At 43.9% G+C, this 21532-nt stretch overlaps 2 protein-coding genes and 2 non-coding genes across 12 annotated transcripts; all 4 read right to left on the bottom strand.

The window, feature by feature from the left end:
- Window positions 1-1148: 1148 nt before the first annotated feature.
- RNASE4 (ribonuclease A family member 4) lies at window positions 1149-21532 on the bottom strand. Of its 6 annotated transcripts, none has more exons than XM_027065341.2 (3): window positions 19471-19523; window positions 14954-15033; window positions 1149-2395 (listed from the first exon to the last, which is right to left on the bottom strand). In XM_027065341.2, the coding sequence occupies exon 3, from the start codon at window positions 2376-2378 to the stop codon at window positions 1941-1943; it is 438 nt and encodes a 145-aa protein (XP_026921142.1). In that variant the 5' UTR covers window positions 2379-2395; window positions 14954-15033; window positions 19471-19523; the 3' UTR covers window positions 1149-1940. The 6 variants fall into 6 exon arrangements, with proteins under 6 accessions (XP_026921142.1, XP_014923708.1, XP_014923710.1 ...); XM_053224236.1 differs by lacking the exon at window positions 1149-2395 and adding an exon at window positions 16041-16110 and having other exon boundaries at window positions 14950-15033; window positions 19471-21532; XM_015068222.3 differs by lacking the exon at window positions 14954-15033 and having other exon boundaries at window positions 19471-19610.
- On the bottom strand, window positions 7546-19607 carry ANG (angiogenin). Of its 4 annotated transcripts, none has more exons than XM_015068220.3 (2): window positions 19471-19607; window positions 7546-8180 (listed from the first exon to the last, which is right to left on the bottom strand). In XM_015068220.3, exon 2 carries the CDS (start codon window positions 8160-8162, stop codon window positions 7722-7724), a length of 441 nt encoding a protein of 146 aa, XP_014923706.2. In that variant the 5' UTR covers window positions 8163-8180; window positions 19471-19607; the 3' UTR covers window positions 7546-7721. The 4 variants fall into 4 exon arrangements, with proteins under 4 accessions (XP_014923706.2, XP_014923703.2, XP_014923705.2 ...); XM_015068217.3 differs by lacking the exon at window positions 19471-19607 and adding an exon at window positions 13159-13292; XM_015068219.3 differs by lacking the exon at window positions 19471-19607 and adding an exon at window positions 13178-13273.
- Window positions 20100-20171, bottom strand: TRNAP-UGG (transfer RNA proline (anticodon UGG)). Its single transcript has one exon. It is a non-coding gene; the product is annotated as a tRNA-Pro (tRNA).
- TRNAY-GUA (transfer RNA tyrosine (anticodon GUA)) lies at window positions 21325-21415 on the bottom strand. Its single transcript is given in 2 exon segments — window positions 21325-21360; window positions 21379-21415. It is a non-coding gene; the product is annotated as a tRNA-Tyr (tRNA).

The following is a 21532-nucleotide window of genomic DNA, read 5'->3' as shown; positions in this document are numbered from 1 at the left end:
CTGCCTAATAGATTCCTACCACTCCCTTAAAGAAAGTTACCTTGCAATATAGGACCTGCTTTTTTGCCTAGTATAACATCCTTGTTCCCGCTTCCTCCTGCCTATAAAAGTCTTTAATTTTGTATAGCTCCTTGGAGCTCCTTTCTATCTGTTATACTGGATGCTGCCTGATCCATGAATCATTGAGTAAAGCCAATAAGATCTTCAAAATGTCCTCCGTTAAAGGGCACCTGGCTGATTCAGTCTGAGGAGTGTACAACTCTTGATCTTGGGTTGTGGGTTTGAGCTCCATGTTGGGCGTAGAGATTACTAAAAATAAATACACAAGCTAAAAAAATTTTACTCAGTTAATTTTTTTGTTTAACAGGTGGCGAAATAGTACTATATACTTGAAATTTGCTAACGGGATAAATCCTAAGTGCTCTTACCACACACACACACAAAACAGTGAGGTGACAGATTTGATAATTAGCCTAATTGTAGTGATTATTTCACAATGTATATGTATACCAAATCCATTTATAAAGCGATTTCTTTCTGTATCTGCTGTAACTCAAATGATTTCAGTTTATCCTTACAAACACACACACACACACACACACACACACACACACACACACACACCCTTTCTTTAGCCCTAGCATCTTCATACATCTCCCCAGTTTGTTTAAAACAGTCAGAGGGGGGCGCCTGGGTGGCGCAGTCGGTTGGGCATCCGACTTCAGCCAGGTCACGATCTCTCGGTCCGTGAGTTCGAGCCCCGCGTCAGGCTCTGGGCTGATGGCTCAGAGCCTGGAGCCTGTTTCCGATTCTGTGTCTCCCTCTCTCTCTGCCCCTCCCCCGTTCATGCTCTGTCTCTCTCTGTCCCAAAAATAAATAAACGTTGAAAAAAAAAATAAAAAAAAAATAAAACAGTCAGAGGGAGAAGGAAAGGATTTAAGAATTGAGAGGGGTCTCTTCCTCTGAGTAAATGAGACAAAGGTTTCTGTGTCATGGTCATGGATCTGATAGGCATTAGTCTTTGACCAGAGTTTATGAGGATATTAAGGTGTGTGCATACTTATAAACTTAAGAATGCAAAGAATTATTCCCTACCCAGAAGGGAAAAAATAATCCCCCCAAAAGAACGACAGCACAGCCTTCTCAGATACCTGCAGTTTATGTCCTTTATTACAAGGAAAGCATGAAAAACATTTCAGTCAGGAAGAGTGAATAAGTCATAAATGATCTAGTACATTTTTAATATTCTGACTTATTAGAGTGATTCAAAAGTCGTGGAGAGAGAGAAAGAAAATTCCTCGCATCATTTCCTGATCTTATTAGAGCCCAGCATAACAAGGGAGCCAAATCACACAGATAGAGTTCTCATTTGCCAGCATACATTTCCAAATTTGTAATGCTTCTCCCAACAGCTGACTCTGGGAAACAACAAAAAGCAGTTACTTTCAAAATGCTCCTTGTGATGAAGTGGAGAAAGCCCTGGATTGGTAGTCAGTTCAACTGGATTTCTGTCTCAGTTATTCCACTAACTTCATGGTCTTCAGCAAATCTCTTAACTTTGGGCTCCTACATACAACAGGCAGCATTACAGGAGTGCTGTGCTATTAAAATGAGATAATTTAGATGAAAGCACTTTGAAATGCTTGAAGTGCTATATAAATACAGATAATGACTAAATTCCAGAGGATAGGATCTGATGAGAGAGCTCAACTGACCAGTATGATAAAAGAAAGCAAAAAAGTTTACTATAGAAAAGCCCAGCCTCATTTTATGTCTCCATTTCTCTTTGATACAATGTGCTTAACAGAATGGGTTATAAAGAGAAAAAGAATAAGAAGTAGAGGAGACAGAGCCTGGGGCAGCTCAAATGCATTACTCATTGCAGTTTACGCATTAAGTTGAAGGCCAAGGGCTGGGTTGTCACCCCTGCATGATGGTGTCTATCTGTCAAAGTGTACAGGCATCTCGGGGTTACCCTCACAGGCAATAACCACACGCCTGGTGCTTGCCAAGGCCCTATATCTGCAGTTGGGGGTCCTGGAACTTCCTGTCTCCCTGCAGTCTGTGACCTTCACTACACCCTCATGGCAGTTCATCTTGCCATTCTTGCACTGGATATTAGTGGTGCTGCAGATACTACGAATGTTCCAGATGTCTTCATGGATGAAAGTGTTGACATGCTTGCACTGACGCACGGTCATCTTCCGTCTTTGCATCATCAAGTTGCAGTAGGCATCGTTGCCACCTGTCCCCTCAGGGTCCACATGTTGCCGCAGGAATCGTTGGTACATGCGATCCTGGCCATAGGAGGGCTGCACCAGCCCCAGCATGGTCAGCAGCAAGAGCAGAAGCAATGCATGAATCCTCTGGAGAGCCATCACGACCTTGGAGATGCCTAGAGAGAAGCCCAAGGGGAAGGAGAAAGGAAGGTAAGATTTGGGCACCGGAGAGAGGTGAAGAGAATGGCAAACTGTCATTTCCTCAACTCTAGTCTCCTCTTTCCTCCTTATCTGTACCTTATCAGCTCCTCACTCTTCTCTGCTCACGACTTTTCTTGTCTTGCTTTTGCTAGAGCAAAGAGTATGTAAACATGGCTTTTTCTGGAAGCAAGAGTCGTTCTCTTTTATGGAGAGAAGTTGCTGCACTGAGCACAATAACTCAGGGTGGACACTGACCAGGTGGCTGTCCATTGTATCTGGCCTGTATGGTTACAGCGTGAACAGGAAGAAAAGGCAGAGCTAAGTGAAACTGGAGTTGACTATTTCTTGAGGTAATTCTCCAGTCATGTGATCTTTGGAGTGTTGAGTCCTCTGGAGACTTTGATTCCCAAAAATTTGGATAGACTCAGAATATGTCTTTTTTCTCTTCTCTTCTCTTCTTTTCTTTTTTTTTGAGAGAGCAGGGGAGGGGCAGACAGAGAAGAAGAGAGAGAGACAATTCCAAGTAGACTCTGCATGGGCATTGCGGAGCTTGATGGGGGCATGAACTCACGAACTGTGAGATCATGACCTGAGCCAAAATCAAGAGTCAGACACTTAGCACTTAACTGACTGAGCCACCCAGGTGTCATTAGACTCAAGATACATCAAAGAAAGCTGATGAACTGATTTTAATTCCTTATATCTGGAATTGAAGAAGTACAGAAAAGAGGTTGGGGCAGTATTAGGTATTAGTATTAGTATTAATATTTAATTTTCCTCTTAACTGGCTATTCTCCTATGATATTAAAATCAGGGCCTTTTGGAAATCCTGTTAATATTACGTAAAGAAACCCTACAAAAGCAGAGTATCAAGTCTCAGTGCACTAAAGGTAGTAAATATTGGCTGAATAAACTAATAAACGAAATGCATGAGCTTGTGAACAAATGAAGTGAAATGGATATAGAGCGCGAAGGTGTTTTCCAGGCTTGTGGAATTAACCAAGAAGCTAAGAAACATTTAAAAAATAAATTTTGGGGGGCCTGGGGGGCTCAGTGGGTTAAGCATCCCACTTTGGCTCAGGTCATGATCTCACTGTTCGTGGGTTCAAGTCCCACATCGGGCTTTGGGCTGACAGCTCAGATTCAGAGCCTGCTTCAGATTATGTCTCCCTCTCTCTCTGCTCCTCCCCCACTCACACTCTGTCTCTCTCTCACAAGAATAAATAAAACATTTAAAACAAAGTTAAAAAAAAATAAATCTAGGGGCACCTGGGTGGCTCAGTCGGTTAAGCATCCAACTTCAGCTCAGGTCATGATCTCACGGTTCATGGGTTCAAGCCCCCTGCTTCAGATCCTCTGTGCCCCCTCTCTCTGCCCCTCCCTTGCTCATGCTCTCTCTTTCTTTCTCACTCTTTCAAAAATAAATAAACATTTAAAAATAAATAAAGAAATATAAATAGCACAATCTCCACAAAAAAGGATGTGGATTGTGGGGTTTTCTTTTTCTGTTTCCATGTACAACCCAAAAAACTAGGCCCTGCTGATATACTCCATTGTCCTGCATCTATCCTTGATGCTCTGCCTGTCTTGTCAATAGCTGTTGGTAATTCTCTGTATTCTCTGGCTGCAGGATCTTTGTGCTGGCACCTCTTGATGGTGGGAAATAAACATTTATTTTACAGAGTCAACAAACAAACAAACAAACAAACACGTCTGGAGCAACGACAAAGAAAGCATTGTGATATAGTTTCAGAACATTGCTGCTAGGGACTAATTAAAGAAAGGAATCCAAGGCCTATCTGGCTCTAAAATCTGTACTCTTTCTGCCATCTTCTAATTGCCTCTCCCACCCTACGTCCCAAATATCCAAGGTACTATAGATGTTTGTGCTCAGAGTTGGTTCTCTCTAGCAACAGAATGTAATCAGGGGTGGAATAGGGTGGGAGTAGAGGTGGGAGTCACTTACCACACTAACTCACTAGCTAGATGCTGCCTTCTGGCTGTCAGTCTGGGACTGACATGAACTCAAACTGTGAACTACTTGACTCTTATGATGAGGCAAGGATGACTCAGTAGAGGGAAAAAAAAAATCTCCAATTCAACAGGGAGTGAGCATCCCAATAGCAAAGGCAATTTTTTTGAGGAAGACTGGCCCATTTCTACATGTGCAGTCCAAGGGCTGGCCTCAGCTGAACCCCTGGGTTGACATATATGGGCACTACTGGCCTTTGTTTGCAAAGGTGCTACTTCCTGATGCCGGATCACGCGTGTAAGTGACTGAAATGGCTGATGAGGGACCTGCGATCTGTTCCACCTAAAGCCTACAGTTTGGTTAGTGGTAATGACAGAATGAAACATAACCATCATTCTTTTACATGCCACCTTCTATGTTCACAGCCGCCTTTTGCCTGTGCACAGAAAGTTGTAAAGCTCTATGTCATATTGCTGTGCCTGCAGCTGATATGAGAGATGGAGTCAGGAAGAGAGGGAAGTGAAGGAGTCATGGGAAGAAGGATGGATGAGAGAAATGATGCTCAATTTACTCCTCACCCCAGCACCCATGGATACAACTTCTGAAGGCACACTTAGCACTTGGGTAATGGCTTCATCACAATGACGTACTTTGGGTTGTTTTTCCCAGATCTGATCTTGCACCTCTCATCTTGCACAGTTCTGTCTACTTTCTCTCATCCTTCTTTGTGACCAAGATCATGGTTCAGCAAAATAACTGACTACAGAGAAAACTTGAACTATTCATACAAGAACAAACCCATGGCTTCAGCCACAATAACGAACTGATTTAACAAGACATGGGAAAATATTTGCGAACCAAAGTCCAATGTAGACGTCAATGGGTACATCTCAGGGTGCTAGGTACTACAGAAAATCAAATGATGCCTGAATCATCCCAACACATAGTTTTTGGTCAGAATTTGTCCCAAAGTCTTTCTTCACTGTACCAGATTGACTCTCAATAAGAACTAATTTCTATATGGTGATCCCCAAAACCTAGCTTTGCCACATTAACTGTGTGACCTTGAGGAAAGTACTTAATCTCTCAGCCTATTTTCTCGTAAGTAAAATGAGCATAATGGTAATACCCACCTCTTAGAGATGTTATGAAGAATTAATGATAAAATCAATGTCAAGTGCTTATCACAACGCCCAGCCCATGATAGTGTTTAGTAAATGTTGGCAATGATCTTTTCATAATTTCCATTCTTCTTGTTTTCCTTTGCTTCCTTCAATCTGATAAAAATAATGAATAACTGCACCAAACTGCATACATTTTGGATCCCTTCCCCCTTATTTTGTAGAGTACCTATATTCCCAAGAAATTACAAGGCCCCTTTTAAGCTGAATTATCTCACCTACTAGCATTTCTGCTGTGTCTCTAGAGAAATTTGTCCTGTCCAAATTGCACTGAAGTTTCTTCCTTGAATGTGACCAATCCTCAAAGGACTTGACATTTTTGAAGTTTTTCTTCTCTTTCCCTTGCAAAGTCAATAAAGTACAGCTGACCAGTACTGCAACTCCTCAAATGATTCACTCCAGATGAAATGACTTGCCTGTGACTTGACATTTCATTCTAAACAGCTTTTGACGGTGAGAGAACAAGAGACCCAGAGCAAAAAGTGCTAGGATTGGCCACCAAGCTGCTACTAGCTCCAAAAGCAGGACAGGAAGCACCCACAGCCCGTTGCCATGTCATCTCCAGGGAAACAGTCATTTGACCCAACACTAGAGCAGAGTTTGCAATGGTAATGCTCTAAGCAGATGTTTGGAGAAGACATGAGTTTTCTCAGATATGGTGTGATCAATATAATAACGGTCTGTGCCTTTAACCTTCTATATCAAGAGAGGGGCAATGATCTGTATGGAAGTCACTTTGCCTCATATCAAGGACATAGTACTGGTTGGAGACCCTGAGAAAGCGTCCAAATATTCTACCACAAATTGGAATTTTCTTACTCTTTAAGGAGTTTTTGAGATTTTATGATAAGGCACATTTTCTAATAAGAGAGGTTCGGAAAATTCTTCTCTCTAATGACAGTGTTTTTAATTTTGAAATAGATAACTCAAGGCGGACAGATTCATGTGCTGAGTATACAGCTGTAACCTACTTCTCCATCACTTCCTCCCCAAATCTGAATATTTTCAGGGAGGCTGGGCTCTCCCAGATGGCACCTAGACACTGATCTATAACCCGAGTATTGAGAAACCAGGGTTTTTGGCCCATTTAAGAGCAATGTGGGCAGCAGGGGAGGCCACCACTGGGGATACTGTGACCACGACAGTTATACATTCACAAGATGGCAAACTGTAATTTATAACTGTAATTTATCAACTGCTTTCTAAATAAAATATTGAGACACCTGTTGATAGGAATTAGATTAACAGGAAATTAATCACTTAACCTGTGGACTGATAAGTATATTTTACAAAGAGAATGTCGTTAACTTAAGTTTCTGTTTACTTGAAAACCAAATCTAGTTGAAGAAGAATAAAAAATAAGCTTGGAATCTTTCTATGCCTTCCCAAAGATCTCACAGTTGCCAGACATTATTTGATCAAGTAAGAGATTAGGGAGAAAAGACTGTAATAATGAATGAATGAATGAATGAATGAATAATAAAGTAATCACTTTTTGATCTTTATATAAAATAGCCATGAGAATATCCGGGGAGTATTCCATTCAAGGCAACATAAAAAAATTAGCTCCTGCTTAAGATAAGAGGTGTCTACTCTGCATGGATTTTGGTATTGATGCAGGGTTACATGTATGGGTGTGGGAAAGAGAGAAAGTGTGATTAATCTGTTGGTATTTAGTCCTCAACTTTTCTCAAGGTTTAACATTTGTAAAAGTAATATTGGGCTTATTATTTGCCCCTTCTGAAAATTCTGCTTAGTTGCCATAAGCCCTGGAATTTTCCTAGTTCTTTCTGTAAGATGAATTTAACCACCTTCTTTTTACACAAAGGTAAAGTCCACCTCCCTACTGACTAATGAGGAACTGACTGATAAGGAAAAGGGCATTTCTATTGTATCCAATCCTCTCAGGGAGCAGCTGAGTAGAGAAAATGGGGTTTTAATAGATTTATAGGCCAATAATCAGTGAGAAGACTTTGATTCTTACTGATTTCAGAGTCATTTTTATTTCTTAAGCATGTTGTAAAAAGGAAAGCAAGAGATCCAGGCAGGTCATTCTCCGGGCCCCCGGCAATGAATGTTGCCACCACTGTTCTGGGGTGTGGAGGGAAATGCAAGGAAAGGGGAGCAGAGCCAGCTGTGGCCTGCTGGTTATGGACGGAAAAAGGACTCATCAAAGTGGACAGGCAGGCCATTTTCACAGGCAACAGCAATGTGTCTGAAGCCTGGTGTAGCTCTGTACCGGCAGGGAGGCCGGGGAGACCCTCCTACGTGCCTGCAGGTGGTGATCTGGAAAGGAGACTTGCTTAGTCTTAAAGCTTCTCCATAAGGGTTTCCATTCTTATTTCCACAGATGGCCTTGATGCTGCCCTTGTTGCCATGAATAAAGGTGTTGGTGTCTTTGCAGGGTGTGGTCAGGCCTCGTCTCTCCATCATGCTTTCACAGTATCTGTCATTCCGGCCCTTTGGTTTGGCGTCATAGTGCTGGGTCAGGAAGTGTTTGTACCTGGAGTCATCCTGATCCAGGGTTGGCGGGGTCAGACCCAGACCCAGCATGAAGACCAACAACAGGGGGCCCTGGCCCATCACCATCTCTTCCAACAGGGGCTCCTGCCAAGGGCAAAAGGAGGTGTGGTCGGGGCACAGAATGGCATTGCCAGATTAGGCTAAAAGGACAGGGACTTTCCTCTCTGACAGAGCTTCTAGAATCAGGTATCCTCAGTCACCTAAATACATCTTTTCTTTTCCCTTCCTCATTAATCTCAAACGTTTCATCAGTCGACTTTGCAAAGTCGAATTAAAAGTTTCCTGAACACAACTCCCTGCCCCAACCATTCTTTCCTATCCCTTAGGATCGCTATTTACCTTTCTATCAATCACAGCATTACAAAATCCATCCACATTCTTTACTTCACTGATTAACATATTAACAACCTTTATGTAAGTCCCTACTGGGTACCAGACACTGTGCTAGGTCCTGGAACACAAAGACCATCAAGATACACCAAATGCCTCCCTGAAAGAGGATGGTGCATCCAGGGAGAAGGGACGGAGCTCCAATTTCCTGAGATGAGACAGTAAAATAGGAGGCGAGAGCTATGAAGAAGGGGTACTTAGAGGGAACCCTGAGCCCAAGGAAGGGTCGATCAGAGGACTATTGAAGACAGGATGTCAGATACTCAAGTCAGTTAGTAAGCCGGCTGTGAGGAGAGCAGTTGAGAGCAGTTTTATCCTCAGGAGAAAGGAGGCAGACCTAGTTCCCCAAGAAGTAGGTGTTTCATGGCCAAAGGTGGAATTATGAGGTGCTATTTAGAACGAACAGGGAGGAACATGGAAGAACCCATGTAATGCTTGGAATTGGGTCTGGGTCAACTCTTAGGACTGGAAGAAGAAGAATAAAAGCTTATCCTCAGTTGTTTTATGCATTGGGGACACTTTGAATCATTCTCAGATAACATTTTCTTTTAAAAAAAATATTTATTTTGAGAGAGAGAGAGAGAGAGAGAGAGAGAGAGAGAGTCAGAGTCCCAAGCAGGCTCCAAGCCAAAATCAAGAGTGGGACGCTTAACTGACTGAGCCACCCAGGCGCCCCTCAGAGAATATTTTCTAATTTTTCCTGCACGTGTACGCAGACTGTTACACACAGGCAAATGATGTTACCTTGTGATAAAAACAAAAACAAAATAAAAACAACTCCTTAGACACTTTTCCCCGCTTAAACTCTATGGCTCAAACTCACAACCCTGAGATCAAGAGTCCTGCCAGGCACCCCTCCTTAGACTTTTTCAAGTCAAAGGCCTTACGATTTGCTGCGATGATTTCTCAAATTTTTCTCAGAGGAAGAAAAAGGAGAATAGGATCGCCACCATTCTCTCTCAGGAGCTGTCAATCTCAAACCGTAGAACTCACACATCCCAGGGGTGGTGTGTCAGACACTCAAACACACCCACAGGGTAAACAAGGTGCTTTTTACCTGGAACATGATGTTTACTCAGTGATAGATAATTAAAAATAGGATTAGGGACGCCTGGGTGGCTCAGTTGGTTAAGCATCCAACTCTTATTTTGGCTCAGGTCATGATCTCACGGTTGTGAGATCTAGCCATGTCCAGCTGCACACTGGGCATGGAGCCTGTTTAATATTCTTTCTCTCCCTCTCCCTCCAACCCTCTGCTTGCACTCTCTTTCTCTTTCTCTCTCTCAAGAAAAAAAAATAGAATTAAACAAGTATAGATGATAACAAAATAGAGAAGAAATTCTTTATGGACTTTTAAGATTGTATTTCTTATGAAATTTGTAGATTTGAGAATTGAAAGATATTTGGTGTTTGCAGCAAGTAGTTTCTGACTATACCTTTAGTTCTTTGGAGAAAACCTTAAAGAGTATTCAGTGCCTTTTAAAACCACCATAGTCCTTGAAAACAATATTACATTATATGTTTACAATCTAGAATTTAAATAAAAATTTGAGGAAAAATATCATCTTGATTCTACATAAGTCAGAAAAAAAAAAACCATAGTCCTACACATTATATCAAATACATGTGAATGCCCCATATCCAACAATAAAAAAAATGACTTTTCACTGAATATCTGAAACTGATTTTTATAATTTTGTTTCTCAAATTGTCTGTAAGTAATTAATTTAATTTATGAACAGCTAGGTTTTTTTGGCAATCATCACACATACTGAGAAATTCTCATAATGGGAGAAATTTTTGACCTTTGAATTATTCTTGAATGTAATATAATTCTTTTGAATACTAAATTTAATAATAGATGGTATATTATCATAGATATTAAATTAATTATTGATTTTTATGTTGTGCTTTTTTGTGTGTAAGTCAATAAACATTATTTTCATATAAAATTATCTTGGTAGACCTTACAGAGGCAATAGGTCCTAGCAGTAAGCCTGTTGCTAAACAGCCCTGGGAGTATGATCCAGGGTTTTGCTGGTTACATGGAAGGCATGTGACAGAGTAAGCAAAGTGAGCTCTCATTCTCATCAACATTTGGCATTGATCCACCTTGTCTGTTTCATAATAACTATAAGCAAATTTGGTACACTGCTGAAAAATACCAGATTAGACACTGAGGAATCTTTTGACCATTCTACAATACTGAAATAACCAGCGGCTGAAAAGGTTTCCATTAAGCACACAGAGTATCATTTGTAATAGAATCAAGTGAAATTGTGTTCTTGGAAGTTTAGCAAGAAAGTGGCACATCATTGCTGGGAGGAGAGCCACTCCTAAAAGAATAACAGGTATTCCTACGTGGTTGCTGCTCCAATACAGTATCTACCAAGTTCTTTACACTTACATTGCGCTTTTCATCCTCCTGGCTGTGTTTTCTTTTTCTAGTTTTTTTTTGGAAGACCTCATCAAAGTTTTATTGACTTGTAATCAACTAAGTTTCCTGTTCAGCAATGCCTTCTAACATCAAAGGTATTGTAGAATAACAGGATGTCAAGATAGGAGGGACGTTAGAGACCACACAGTCAACACCTCTCTGCCAGAGAGGGAGAAATCCCAGAGTTAAAAAGAAAAAAAAAAAAAAAAAAAAAAAAATCAGGAAGTAGAACCAGAGCTGGTAGTACCCAAAAGAGTCGTTAGGTGGCAGTGGTGGATAGCAATGTTGCCAAGGGTTTCCACGCTGGGGAGGAGACCATGGGTGCTTGTAGGAAGTGCCAGTGTTAACAGGCTGTGGGGATATCACTGCTCACAGAAGGGAGTATGAGCTGGCAGGTCTGCCAGGAGTGTCTGTCCAAACACTCTATGCTTTAGATATTAAGATCAAGGACACTTTACTAGATATAAGTGTTAAAGCAAAAGTCACGAAGCTGATCTGTCCACAAGGATATAATAAAATAAAGGTTATCTCTTGTCAGGTTTCATGGGTGCCATTTCCAAGCCATTATCTATGTGATCTTGGGCCAACAATGACCTGTTTACTTGTCAGTGTTTCCTACTGGTGTGTAATCTATAGGAGGGCAGAGCCGATATTAGTCCCCTTGAATCACAGTGTCTGCCTCATGGTAGACCCTCAATAATTATGTTTTCAATGGCTGACTTCATTTTCCTCTCCAGGCCTACTGTATTCATCTGTAAAACTTTTAGGGTTGCTAACTCTAAATGCCTCTTTCTCCATGGTTCTCATTAAGCATAAAAGCCTTTTCTAGTTCCATCAGGATGGAATTGCAGAGACAAGTTTGTGTCTAAGTGTAGTTGGTGGCACAAGGCACCACCTGGAAGAAACAGATGATAGGTTGACTGAGACGCATCATCTCTTAAGGCTTGGTGTGTAAGCCAAGCCTACAGCCCACCTCTAGTTAAGACATTGGACTGACACGACACAGGAACTTCACATCCTAAAAAACCGCTTGCTTGTTGGAGCTTGAAGGCCCTCATGTCCTAGCCTTAGAGGTTAAGGAATATTTTTGTTTCTGATTTGCAGCATTTGTACATTCATTCTGTAACAACTTAGCTGAGGTTTTCCCAGGTTTACTGCAATCTTAACTCCCTCAGCCACCCAGAAACCAATCCTAGCAAGTATACACTAGGGCCACCAGTAACAACATCTGCTCTCCCACTCATAACTTCCTCACTTATATACTCAATACTAAACTTCCCCTAAAGAGAGGTCAAATGGAATTGGGAGAAAACAAGTAAGAGATTATTTGTGGTGGGGAAGCAAATCTGCCCAGGCCAAGGGTACAGAGATCTGGTGGTCAAATTCATTCACATTTGTCCTTCCACACCCAAGCACATAACCATCACATTTTTCTTACTGGAATTTGTCCCACAATTTGTTTTCTAGATTAACTTTACCTTCTACCTCAAACAATCCTTTAATCTTCACAAAAACTAATATTCTCTCTCCTCACAGGCAATGCTTTGTATTCAAGAGATCTATCAAACTTTATTCACTAGGGAGTTAACTAGACAGTTTATGATCAGTGACTATGGTTACAGCTTCCATAAATATGGTCTCACACTTTTATTTGTCCTAGGGCAATATTCTCCAAAGTGGAAGCAGGACACCTAATGCATATTCCTCCCTTGTCCCCTTTCCTTCCTTCTTCTGTTCAACCTGCAGTGTACCTTTTCTTTTCTTTTCTTTTCTTTTTTTTTTTTTTGCTTTTGCCATGTGTTGTTCTATTGTGCTTTCAAAGAGACCCAAAACTTTCTTAAGGAAAGAATTAGCAGGAAAGATTACAAGAAAACCAAGGTAAAAGTATACTTTCTGTTTCTTTCCTTGTTAAGCCACATATGACATCAGGGCGGAGGGGTGGGGGTCCAGATACCCTTCAGCAAATGCTTTTCCCAGATCTGTGGGGACTTTATCACAATTTAGGAATCCCTTCTAAATCTCTACTTGTTCCCAGTATCACTAATTTCCTTTTATTTCTACATTTAGGCTAGCCCAGAAGAAATCTGTTTGCATTTTACATTTTAGAATCTGACTTATTTCCTTCTTAATTCGTGAACTTGGACCAAGAGTTTTTAAAAGGGAAAAAATGGTTTCACTGAAGTGGATGGATGTCTAGAAATAGTATACATATAAACAAACAGAAAAATAGATTACCCAGGAGGAAGAATCTTACAAAAGTCTGGAAGTTTCCCTCCAACTGAAGATGGGTTCCAGCTGTTTGTTCCTGGAGATGAGTTCCAGCTGTGTGAACCTAGAGGCCCCTTTTGGTTCTGATTATATAGTGATCAGATAAATGGGGTGGGAAGACTAGATCTAAAGATCTCTGATCCTGGCAGAGACATGAAAACCAAGGACACTGCTCTTGAACAAACAAGGAGAGTCATTCACCTTTTCCCTGGGCATGACTGGGTCAAATATTAACCCACCTGAATGGATTAGAAATTTGTTCTGGAAGGCCAAGTTTGATAAACATGGCCTTTTGTCCCATAGCTGCCTATTTCTGATGTCTGTGGTTCTGACTCTTGCCCATGGCAGGACATGCGGTAATCTGGATCCAGAAGATGTTGTTTCTGATCCTATGGGCCATCTCCAAGAACCGCCTTGGAGAAAGCCGGCAGAGTAAGACGATGCTGTTTCACTGTCCTTTGTTCTTACCCACATAATTTTGTTTCATGAAAAATGCTAAGTAGGCTATTTCATCAACTTCACAGAACCAGGAAAGTATTCCCAGAGAAGGTTACGTGACAGCTATTCATACCCTGCCTGTGACCTGAACCTTCCAGCTACTAACCCTCAGAAGTTTCCTGGCTGTATTTCCTGGGCTTCTCCTTCCTTTCATCCTAACCTGTTCACAAGAGATAAATCGCAAGCACTCAATTTTCTGTTCCTTGTAACACAGTTGCGAAATTTATCTCCACCATCAGTGCAACACTGATACTGCATCTACTCACAAAGCAGATTTGGATTTGTTGCTTGAATAGAAACAAGCCAACTGAGCCAAAGGTCACTGGGGTCACTTTATAAAGATCCTATAGTTTCAAATATCAGGTAGCTGCAGGCTGCCAACTGCTTCACAGACCCTCAGCAACCATCTACACTGGTGTGGCATCTCCAACAGGGCTCTTTTTTAAAAAATCCCCAACCCTCTCTTGTCATCCATCTACCTGTTTTCTGCCTGCCTGTCTTTGAGAAGGTGTCAGTAAAGACAGGCTGCCTGCCAATAAAATAACTGTACTTGAAATCATCATAATAATCATAATACTTACAGTCATTGCCTTTCATTTTATGATGCTCTCACATACGTGATCATATTTAACTGTCACCAGGACTGTGTGAGGTAGGTGTTACGTTAAGCCAGGAAGCTCCCAGATCAAAATGGTTTAGGCAGACTTCAAACCTCTCATCTTCAGGGAGCGGATCTACTTATCTTTCCAGACTCAGCATGAGCGGCGCCTTCTCTGAGTCCTGCCAGGTGCTTCACAGTCCCACCCATCCCAGGAGGAGTTGCCCACGTCTTCCTTTGGGGGATTCTCTGTACCCAGGACACACTGTGCTGAGGCCAGCATGAAGCAGCGGTGCCAAGCTGACTCTAGACTTCAGGTGGGTCCTGGTGTGGGTGAAAAGCTAGTGGGTCAGCCCAAGTGAAGCCTATTTGTGTCAGAGTCTGTGACGCTCCAGGGATGGATTCATCCATAGAGAAGGCCATGATAAGAGGTGGGAGAAAGATGCCAAGGCCGTGGACCGGTGTTGGGCAAGGAATATGGTGTGCTTCATTCACATCCCCTCTGACCTGGCCTCCTGGGCCTACAGGGAGGGCTCTACAATAAAAATCAAGGTTGTTTCATGAAATCTCTCTAAGATTCAGGAAGCACACAGCAAACCACTGTAAACAAGTTCACTACATGGTTGACTGCAGGTGGTGCAGGGGGTGGGGCAGGAGGCAAAATACCTTCCTGGAGGAGGCTCCTGTTGAGACAGAGTTGAGTCGAGTCTGGACAAGAGCTACAGCAACAGGTCAGACCATGTGCTCTATCAAAAAGGAAGAGGACACTGTGTGTTGGCATCTTCAAGCATTCTCAGCAGCATGGGACCCTTTTAGGGCAGGCATACACCTCCCCCAGGGAGCTGGAGTAAGAAAGAACCAAATGGCAGCCTCACTATGGTGGCTAAAGGGGCTAGTTTGCAAACATGTTTGCACCCCCTGGGAACTTCAGGAATGCTCAGGGAAGAATGCGAGCTGATCTGGAGTTCTTACAACATGGGTGGGATAGATCTGGCTTTACTTCAGGTTAGGAAACAGGTCGTTAGCCATCACCCTTTGATGATTTCTGTCTCTGCATTAGATGGAGTCCTTAGAGAGAAGAATAATGGTTTCATTCATCTCTGCATTCTTAGTATCTAAAAGAGTGACTGACTCCTAGTCCCCAAGCTTTTTTGTTACCTCTCATTGCTTCTAGAAATATACCATCTGATCTCACTTTGGAAATCCCAACCACAAACTCTCCTGGATTCTCTTAAGACTTACAAACACAATCGGGTTTGGCAACAGCTACTGGACAAGGCGGGCCTGACTCCCACTTAGAGCAGGAAGGCTTCCAAGGTTACCAGGAAGGCTCTGCTTCTGGCTGACTGGTAAATCCTGAAAGCCCATGGATAGACCTTCATTTCTTAGGTACTGGTCCCTGTTCCAATGCCAAAATTCCTAGGAGGATAAACTCCTCAAACAGCTGTCTGTGATTCACACATGCTTGGGCATGGGCTTCATGGCCCAGCTGAAGAATGGTTTTAGGCAACTGGAATGGCCTGAGGATTTGAGGAGGAAGAAGAGTGGGCAACACGGAGAGCCTGGAAAAGGACAACCTTCACTGGCTTTTCAGCTGTGTTGAGGCCCAGCCCTGCCTGAGCTTCACTTTTTCCCCCTGTTCTCTTCCCTTTTCCCGGCACCCCCCAGCCAAAGTCTGAGCTAAAAGGAAAAAAGTCTGGGGAAGTGAGAAAAGGGCCGAGCACACAACCGCAAACTGCCTCTCCCTCAGTACCTGGTGCCTCAGGGTTACTGAAGTCTCTGGAAAGGAAGGGACAGGTGTGTCCCTGATCCACACGATTGTTCTGCCAAATACCAAAGTTCAAAGTCTGTTAGGTACCGAGAAAATCAACAAGAAAAGGGGCCCACAGAGTGGGGACTCTACCTGCACCTAACAGGGTGCCCTAGTTCGCACTTTCCTTTTGTGGGCAAACCTGATATTTGAGAGTGGTACCTATTTTAAATTAATCATATATCACTATTTAAAGAGACGCTGAAGAGCTGAGTTCTAAAAAGTTGTTAATGGGTTGCCTGCGTGGTTCAGCCAGTTAAGCATCTGACTCTTGATATCGGCTCGGCTAAGGGTCAGGATCTCACAGTTCATGGGATCAAGGCCCATGTTGTTGGTCTCTGTGCTGGCAGTGTAGAGCCTGCTTGGGATACTCTCTCTCCATCTCTGCCTCTCCCCTGCCTGCTCTGTCTCTGTCTCTCAAAATAAACACATATTAAAAAAAAAAATAAAGTTATTAGTCATTTTGTGGGGAGGACACGGCCAGGCCCATTGCAACACCCCTATGGCCTCAGCAATCCTGGACAGTGAAGCAGTAGCAAACTCCCACAGTCTGTGGAGATCAAGAAGACTTGATTAACAGGATCCTTCTCTGATAAATCACCTAAAACTCGAGCACACACACACACACAGAGTCCCATGGCCTGAAGCACCAGGCCAAACACCAACTCACACAAACAGACCAGCCTCTGATGTTAGCTTTATGCTGTATTGCTGGGAGCAGCCTCAGGCCTCTGCTCACAGCCAGGTCCCTTCTTTGCCTGTGGTATTTCACCTGACAACTTGGGGAGAATTAACACCCTCCCTCACATAGGTGACAATGTAAAAAGCCAGTTAGGTGAATGGCGAATGGTTTGCTTTCAGTCCCATGGTTTTTCCTTTCTTTTCAGCTTGGCACAATGTGGTTATGATGAAAAACATAAAAGAAAGGTTTGGCGGGGGGGGGGGGGGGGGGGAGTTTGACTACTTCATTAAAATGCATTTAAGTGTGGGGTGCCTGGGTGGCTCAGTCGGTTGCACGGCCGACTTCGGCTCAGGTCATGATCTTGTGGTCGTGAGTTCGGGCCCTGCGTCGGGCTTTGTGCTGACAGCTCAGAACCTGGAGCCTGTTTTGGATTCTGTGTCTCCCTCTCTCTGACCCTCCCCCATTCATGCTCTGTCTCTCTCTATCTCAAAAATAAATAAACGTTAAAAAAGATTTTTTTTAAATGCATTTAAGTGCTTACTCATTTGTATTTCTAAATACCTACAACAAGGAATTATATCTATATTTTTTCAGTAATTTTAATAGGTGTGAAGTAATTGTCAATTGAGAAAAACCCACTCATATATTTAAAAAAATGTTCTGACAGCTTGAATTTGAAAGTCATTCCCCTCTTCCTGAAATTTTTCTTGTGTCTCTTCTTCACGCCACTAGTTTCCTTGCATGTAGACACAGGAAGCCTGGGGTTCTCCTTCTAAGGACTCAAGTGCTGGTGTCCTTTACCCTTTAGACAGAGTACATATGTTTAATTCTGTCCTTAACACTAATTACAAAATTAGGCGATGGAGAGAAATGACTAATCTCTAAATTTGGTTTAACTCTAACTTTTTTTTAGGTTTATAAGCATGAAACTTATTGACTAACAGAAGTAATGGTTAAAAGAGGATGAAGCTCCAATGAAAAGAAGGATCACATCTCCAGGAATGGGTGGGTGGGGGGGCAGTATGACTGGGGGAAAATAAGCCACACTCTTGCTTACATGCCTGTGTATTTTCAAACAAAGACAAAAATTACACATGTACTGTCAACAAACGTGGGGCTTTGTGCCCATTCTCTCTCCCAGGTATCTCAAGGTGTTCTTCTAAGAATTACTATTAACAGAAATTGCTCTTTGCTCAAATATGGATTAAGTGAAAACTCCTACTGAGGGGTTTTACTGGCCTGATATGGTCCACTTTCTTAGCCATCTACTTTAATTTCTAAATCGCATGGGCAAATGCTTCCAACAATAGCTTGACAAATCTCTTACCTTTGCCTGCTTATAACCTGACATCTGCCCTTTCAACAATAGCCAGAAACATTCTTCTTTTCCTGGAATGGTTTTTCCCCATCTTCTCTGCCAAACTACAGCTCTTCTCCACATTACTAGAGTACCCTCTTTTATATAAGGGTCATTTACACACTGCCACCCCAAGATGTCCTAGAATAAGAAAGAGGGAGACCTGGAGGACTATCAAGCCCTCATTTTACAGATAAGGAAACTGAGGAACAGAGAAAGATAACATGCATTCTCCAAGGAACATCTGGTGTTCCAGGACCTAGAAGCTTTCCAACACACTGCACAGCTTTCGTATTCCACACTAGCAATTTCTAGAAAATTAAAGCTTATTTTAAAGGTGCCACTGAAAGTTGTTGTTTAAGGGAAACCTATTGACTATTTCCATGAATTTCAAAAATATTTTACTCCCCCTTTATCTGTAAAAGAGTTGCTTAAAATAAAGTGTATCAAAATTGTCCTTCGGCACTAACTAGTTAGTAACTGTAGTTAAGGAGTTCTTTGAATACCTGAGGCTGCTTCTGGGAAGTTAGTTGGCCAGTGCTATTCAGGTAATTATGTCACTTGCGCTTCTAGTGATTACATTTATGACTTGATTATAAGGTTCTTAGCAACACAGAGGGAGGGTCTTGCCTCATTTGCGATTTCCCTAGTCCCTGGCATGATGCTAAAACTGTTTTTACTGTCCTTCCTAAATAAAGATGCTCTGTTTCGCCCATGTGTTACCATGTGCTACCATATGATATGCTGTCTCAGAGTAAGAAGGCCAAGGATCCCAACATTCTAGTAAGAAAGCTTGGGTTAGAGGTTGTTTGCAGTGTCTCCAAGAAGTTCAGCCCTGGCTGAGGGTGGGTTAAGGGTGAGGAGACAGATGTGAGTAACCAGAAAATGAAAACATCAGCCCCAAGTGCCAGTTATGCTGGCAAAAAAAAGAACAAGGCCTGCTTCATCAATCTGGAGATCCACCTGGGTACCAGGTAAAGAATCCTTAGGTTTGAGCAAGTGCAGGCTCCCCCCTGCCCGCCCCCCACTCCCCGCCTCCATTCTGTCCGCCAATTCTGTGCTCCCCCTCTGAGCCCACATTCTAGGCAACAGATTGTCATGGTGCCATCTCTGCTCAGCTGCGGGAAGTAAACCTCAGGGCGGGAATGTAGACTCGCTAAGTCCTACGAGAACAGGACTTTTACCTTCCTTCCCATTCCTCAGCAGCTCCAACCCGATTCCGCAAACGCCTCCCCGAAGAGCCCCACACTGACTCTGCTAAGAAGGGGCTCCTCGGGCCAAAACGCTCTTGGTAAAAACTACTGACAAGGAGGAGGAGCGGAATGTGAACCCACCTCGGCCTCGGAGCAAGGCTGCAGAAACGCGCAGGGCTGCGGAAAGAGAGGTTTTTCTCACCGGCTTCTTCCCCTCCCCTTGTTTGAGGATAGGGAGCTGGTAGAAAACGCAAAGACGTTTTTTTGAATCCTATTTTGGATCCTGGGTGGGTCAGTTTGCGATTGTGTACACTGCTACACCGACGGGCGGGGGATGCAGCGGAAAGGGGGCGGGGAGGAGGACGGCGTTGGAGCCTCTGTGCAGTTGGGACCGCGCCCTGTTTCCCCCAGCGGGCCTTTCCGGCCGGGACCTGCCTCTGGAGCAGGAGCTGGGAGCAGGTCCCTGCCTGGAAGGGGAGAGGGCCTTGGAGCCCCAAGCCCCACGCGCCGCGGCCTCTAGGACGCGACCTCCGGGGACAGCGGGCCTTGGGACACCGGTCCCCGCTCCCAGGAGCGAGGCGGTCCCTCCGAAGTGTCCGCTGGCGGAGAGTCCAGGAGACCAGGCAGTTTCTTCCCTCATAGCTCATCAGCCTCACCTGGCACGTGTTCGTCCAGTGCACCTTTCTTTTGCAGGACAGTCGGAAAGTGAGAAAGTTTGTACAGAACTAACTTTGGCGTAGTTTGGAAGGAAGGAGAAAAAGCAAAAGTCTGGGCTCGTCCGGGATTTGAACCCGGGACCTCTCGCACCCAAAGCGAGAATCATACCCCTAGACCAACGAGCCACGACAGCGAAGGTTTGCCCATGTTTCCTCTGAACATTACTTTTCCATTCACAGTTGGCCGCCAGGCTGCTCCTGAGTTCTGTTTGCATGTGGTGACATTACCTTTTGCCTTGCAGCCCTTTCTCCCATCTTCACAAAGTCTCACCCTTTTGAAAGCTGACACGGGTTCTAGCTTCGCTTATTCTCCCCGATCCACGTTTTGGAGCCCTCCAGAGGCCGGATAGGGTGAAGAGAGGCGACTTTTCAGACCTCGGGCGGCGTGTTGGGCTCCACCGCGCACCGCCAGACGGCTGAAGCTGCGAGCTGGATCCTGGAGGGAGCCTGGCGGGGGCCCGAGGGTCCGAGCCAACCTCGCCTGCGAGGCTGTAGGGTCCTGAGCCCAGGCCGGACACGCTTGCGGCTACCTCGCGCGAGCCTAACACCCTAGGGGCAGGAAATGGTGGGCCTCAACATATGGGGAGCCGAGGTCAGTGGGACGTGCGGCCGTCTGGCGCGTGTGGGGATAGTTAGGCCCCTGAGGGAGAATCGACTTTTCCATCTCCCCACCTTTGCCTCACTTGTTTCCTGGGTCTGGAATTCTCTCCTAGGCTCAGCCCAACTCACGTCCAAACCTGTTGCAGTTAACTGCTCTGGCTGAAAATCTTTTTTGTAAAAGTATAAAAATATATAAAAGTTGTCTTGTAAGGGCCTCCCCCTGAATGGCTGTGTATATAGAGTGCGGGCGAACACTCGGGACAAGGGTCACAGTTTAGGGGTTTTCTTTTGCAAATTGGGGCCTCTCAGCCCGTAGGGCGCAGACATGTGCATACAGCGTTTATAGACAATGTTCTTCTGTACCAAACAGTGGTCTTGGGTTTTCGAACCGTAGACTTCAGGCAGCGATCTAGGTAGGATCAAATAGAAGCCAAAAGAACACATCTGAGGGAAAATTAAAATTAGCTCCCAGCCTTTCCAATTCGCTGCCAGAGTTGGCTCGCAGTCGCCTCCTCCCTAGAACCTGTGCCGAACAGGATCCACTTGTTCACACATGCTTGGTGAAGCTCAAACTCTTTCTTTGGGACAGGAATAAGGTCTGGACAAAGCAACTCTAGAAGACCCCCCCAAAGAAACAAGAAAGCGACGGATTCTTGGGTTACACCAAAACTGGAGCTCCTCCTTCGAGCCGGAATCGAACCAGCGACCTAAGGATGACCGCACGGGAAGCGCACTACAGTCCTCCGCTCTACCAGCTGAGCTATCGAAGGGAGCACACGTAGCACCTCTCCAGAGTCACCTATTCAGGATATCCATAAACAGAGGCGCGTGGGAAAAGATCTTCTGCCGGCGAGCGGACACTTCAGAATCAGAAAGCCAGCGTGTGA

The sequence above is a fragment of the Acinonyx jubatus genome, chromosome B3 (genome assembly GCF_027475565.1).
Source record: "Acinonyx jubatus isolate Ajub_Pintada_27869175 chromosome B3, VMU_Ajub_asm_v1.0, whole genome shotgun sequence".
In the NCBI taxonomy this organism is placed as follows: domain Eukaryota; kingdom Metazoa; phylum Chordata; class Mammalia; order Carnivora; family Felidae; genus Acinonyx; species Acinonyx jubatus.
This window is presented reverse-complemented; position numbering and strand designations above follow the sequence as displayed.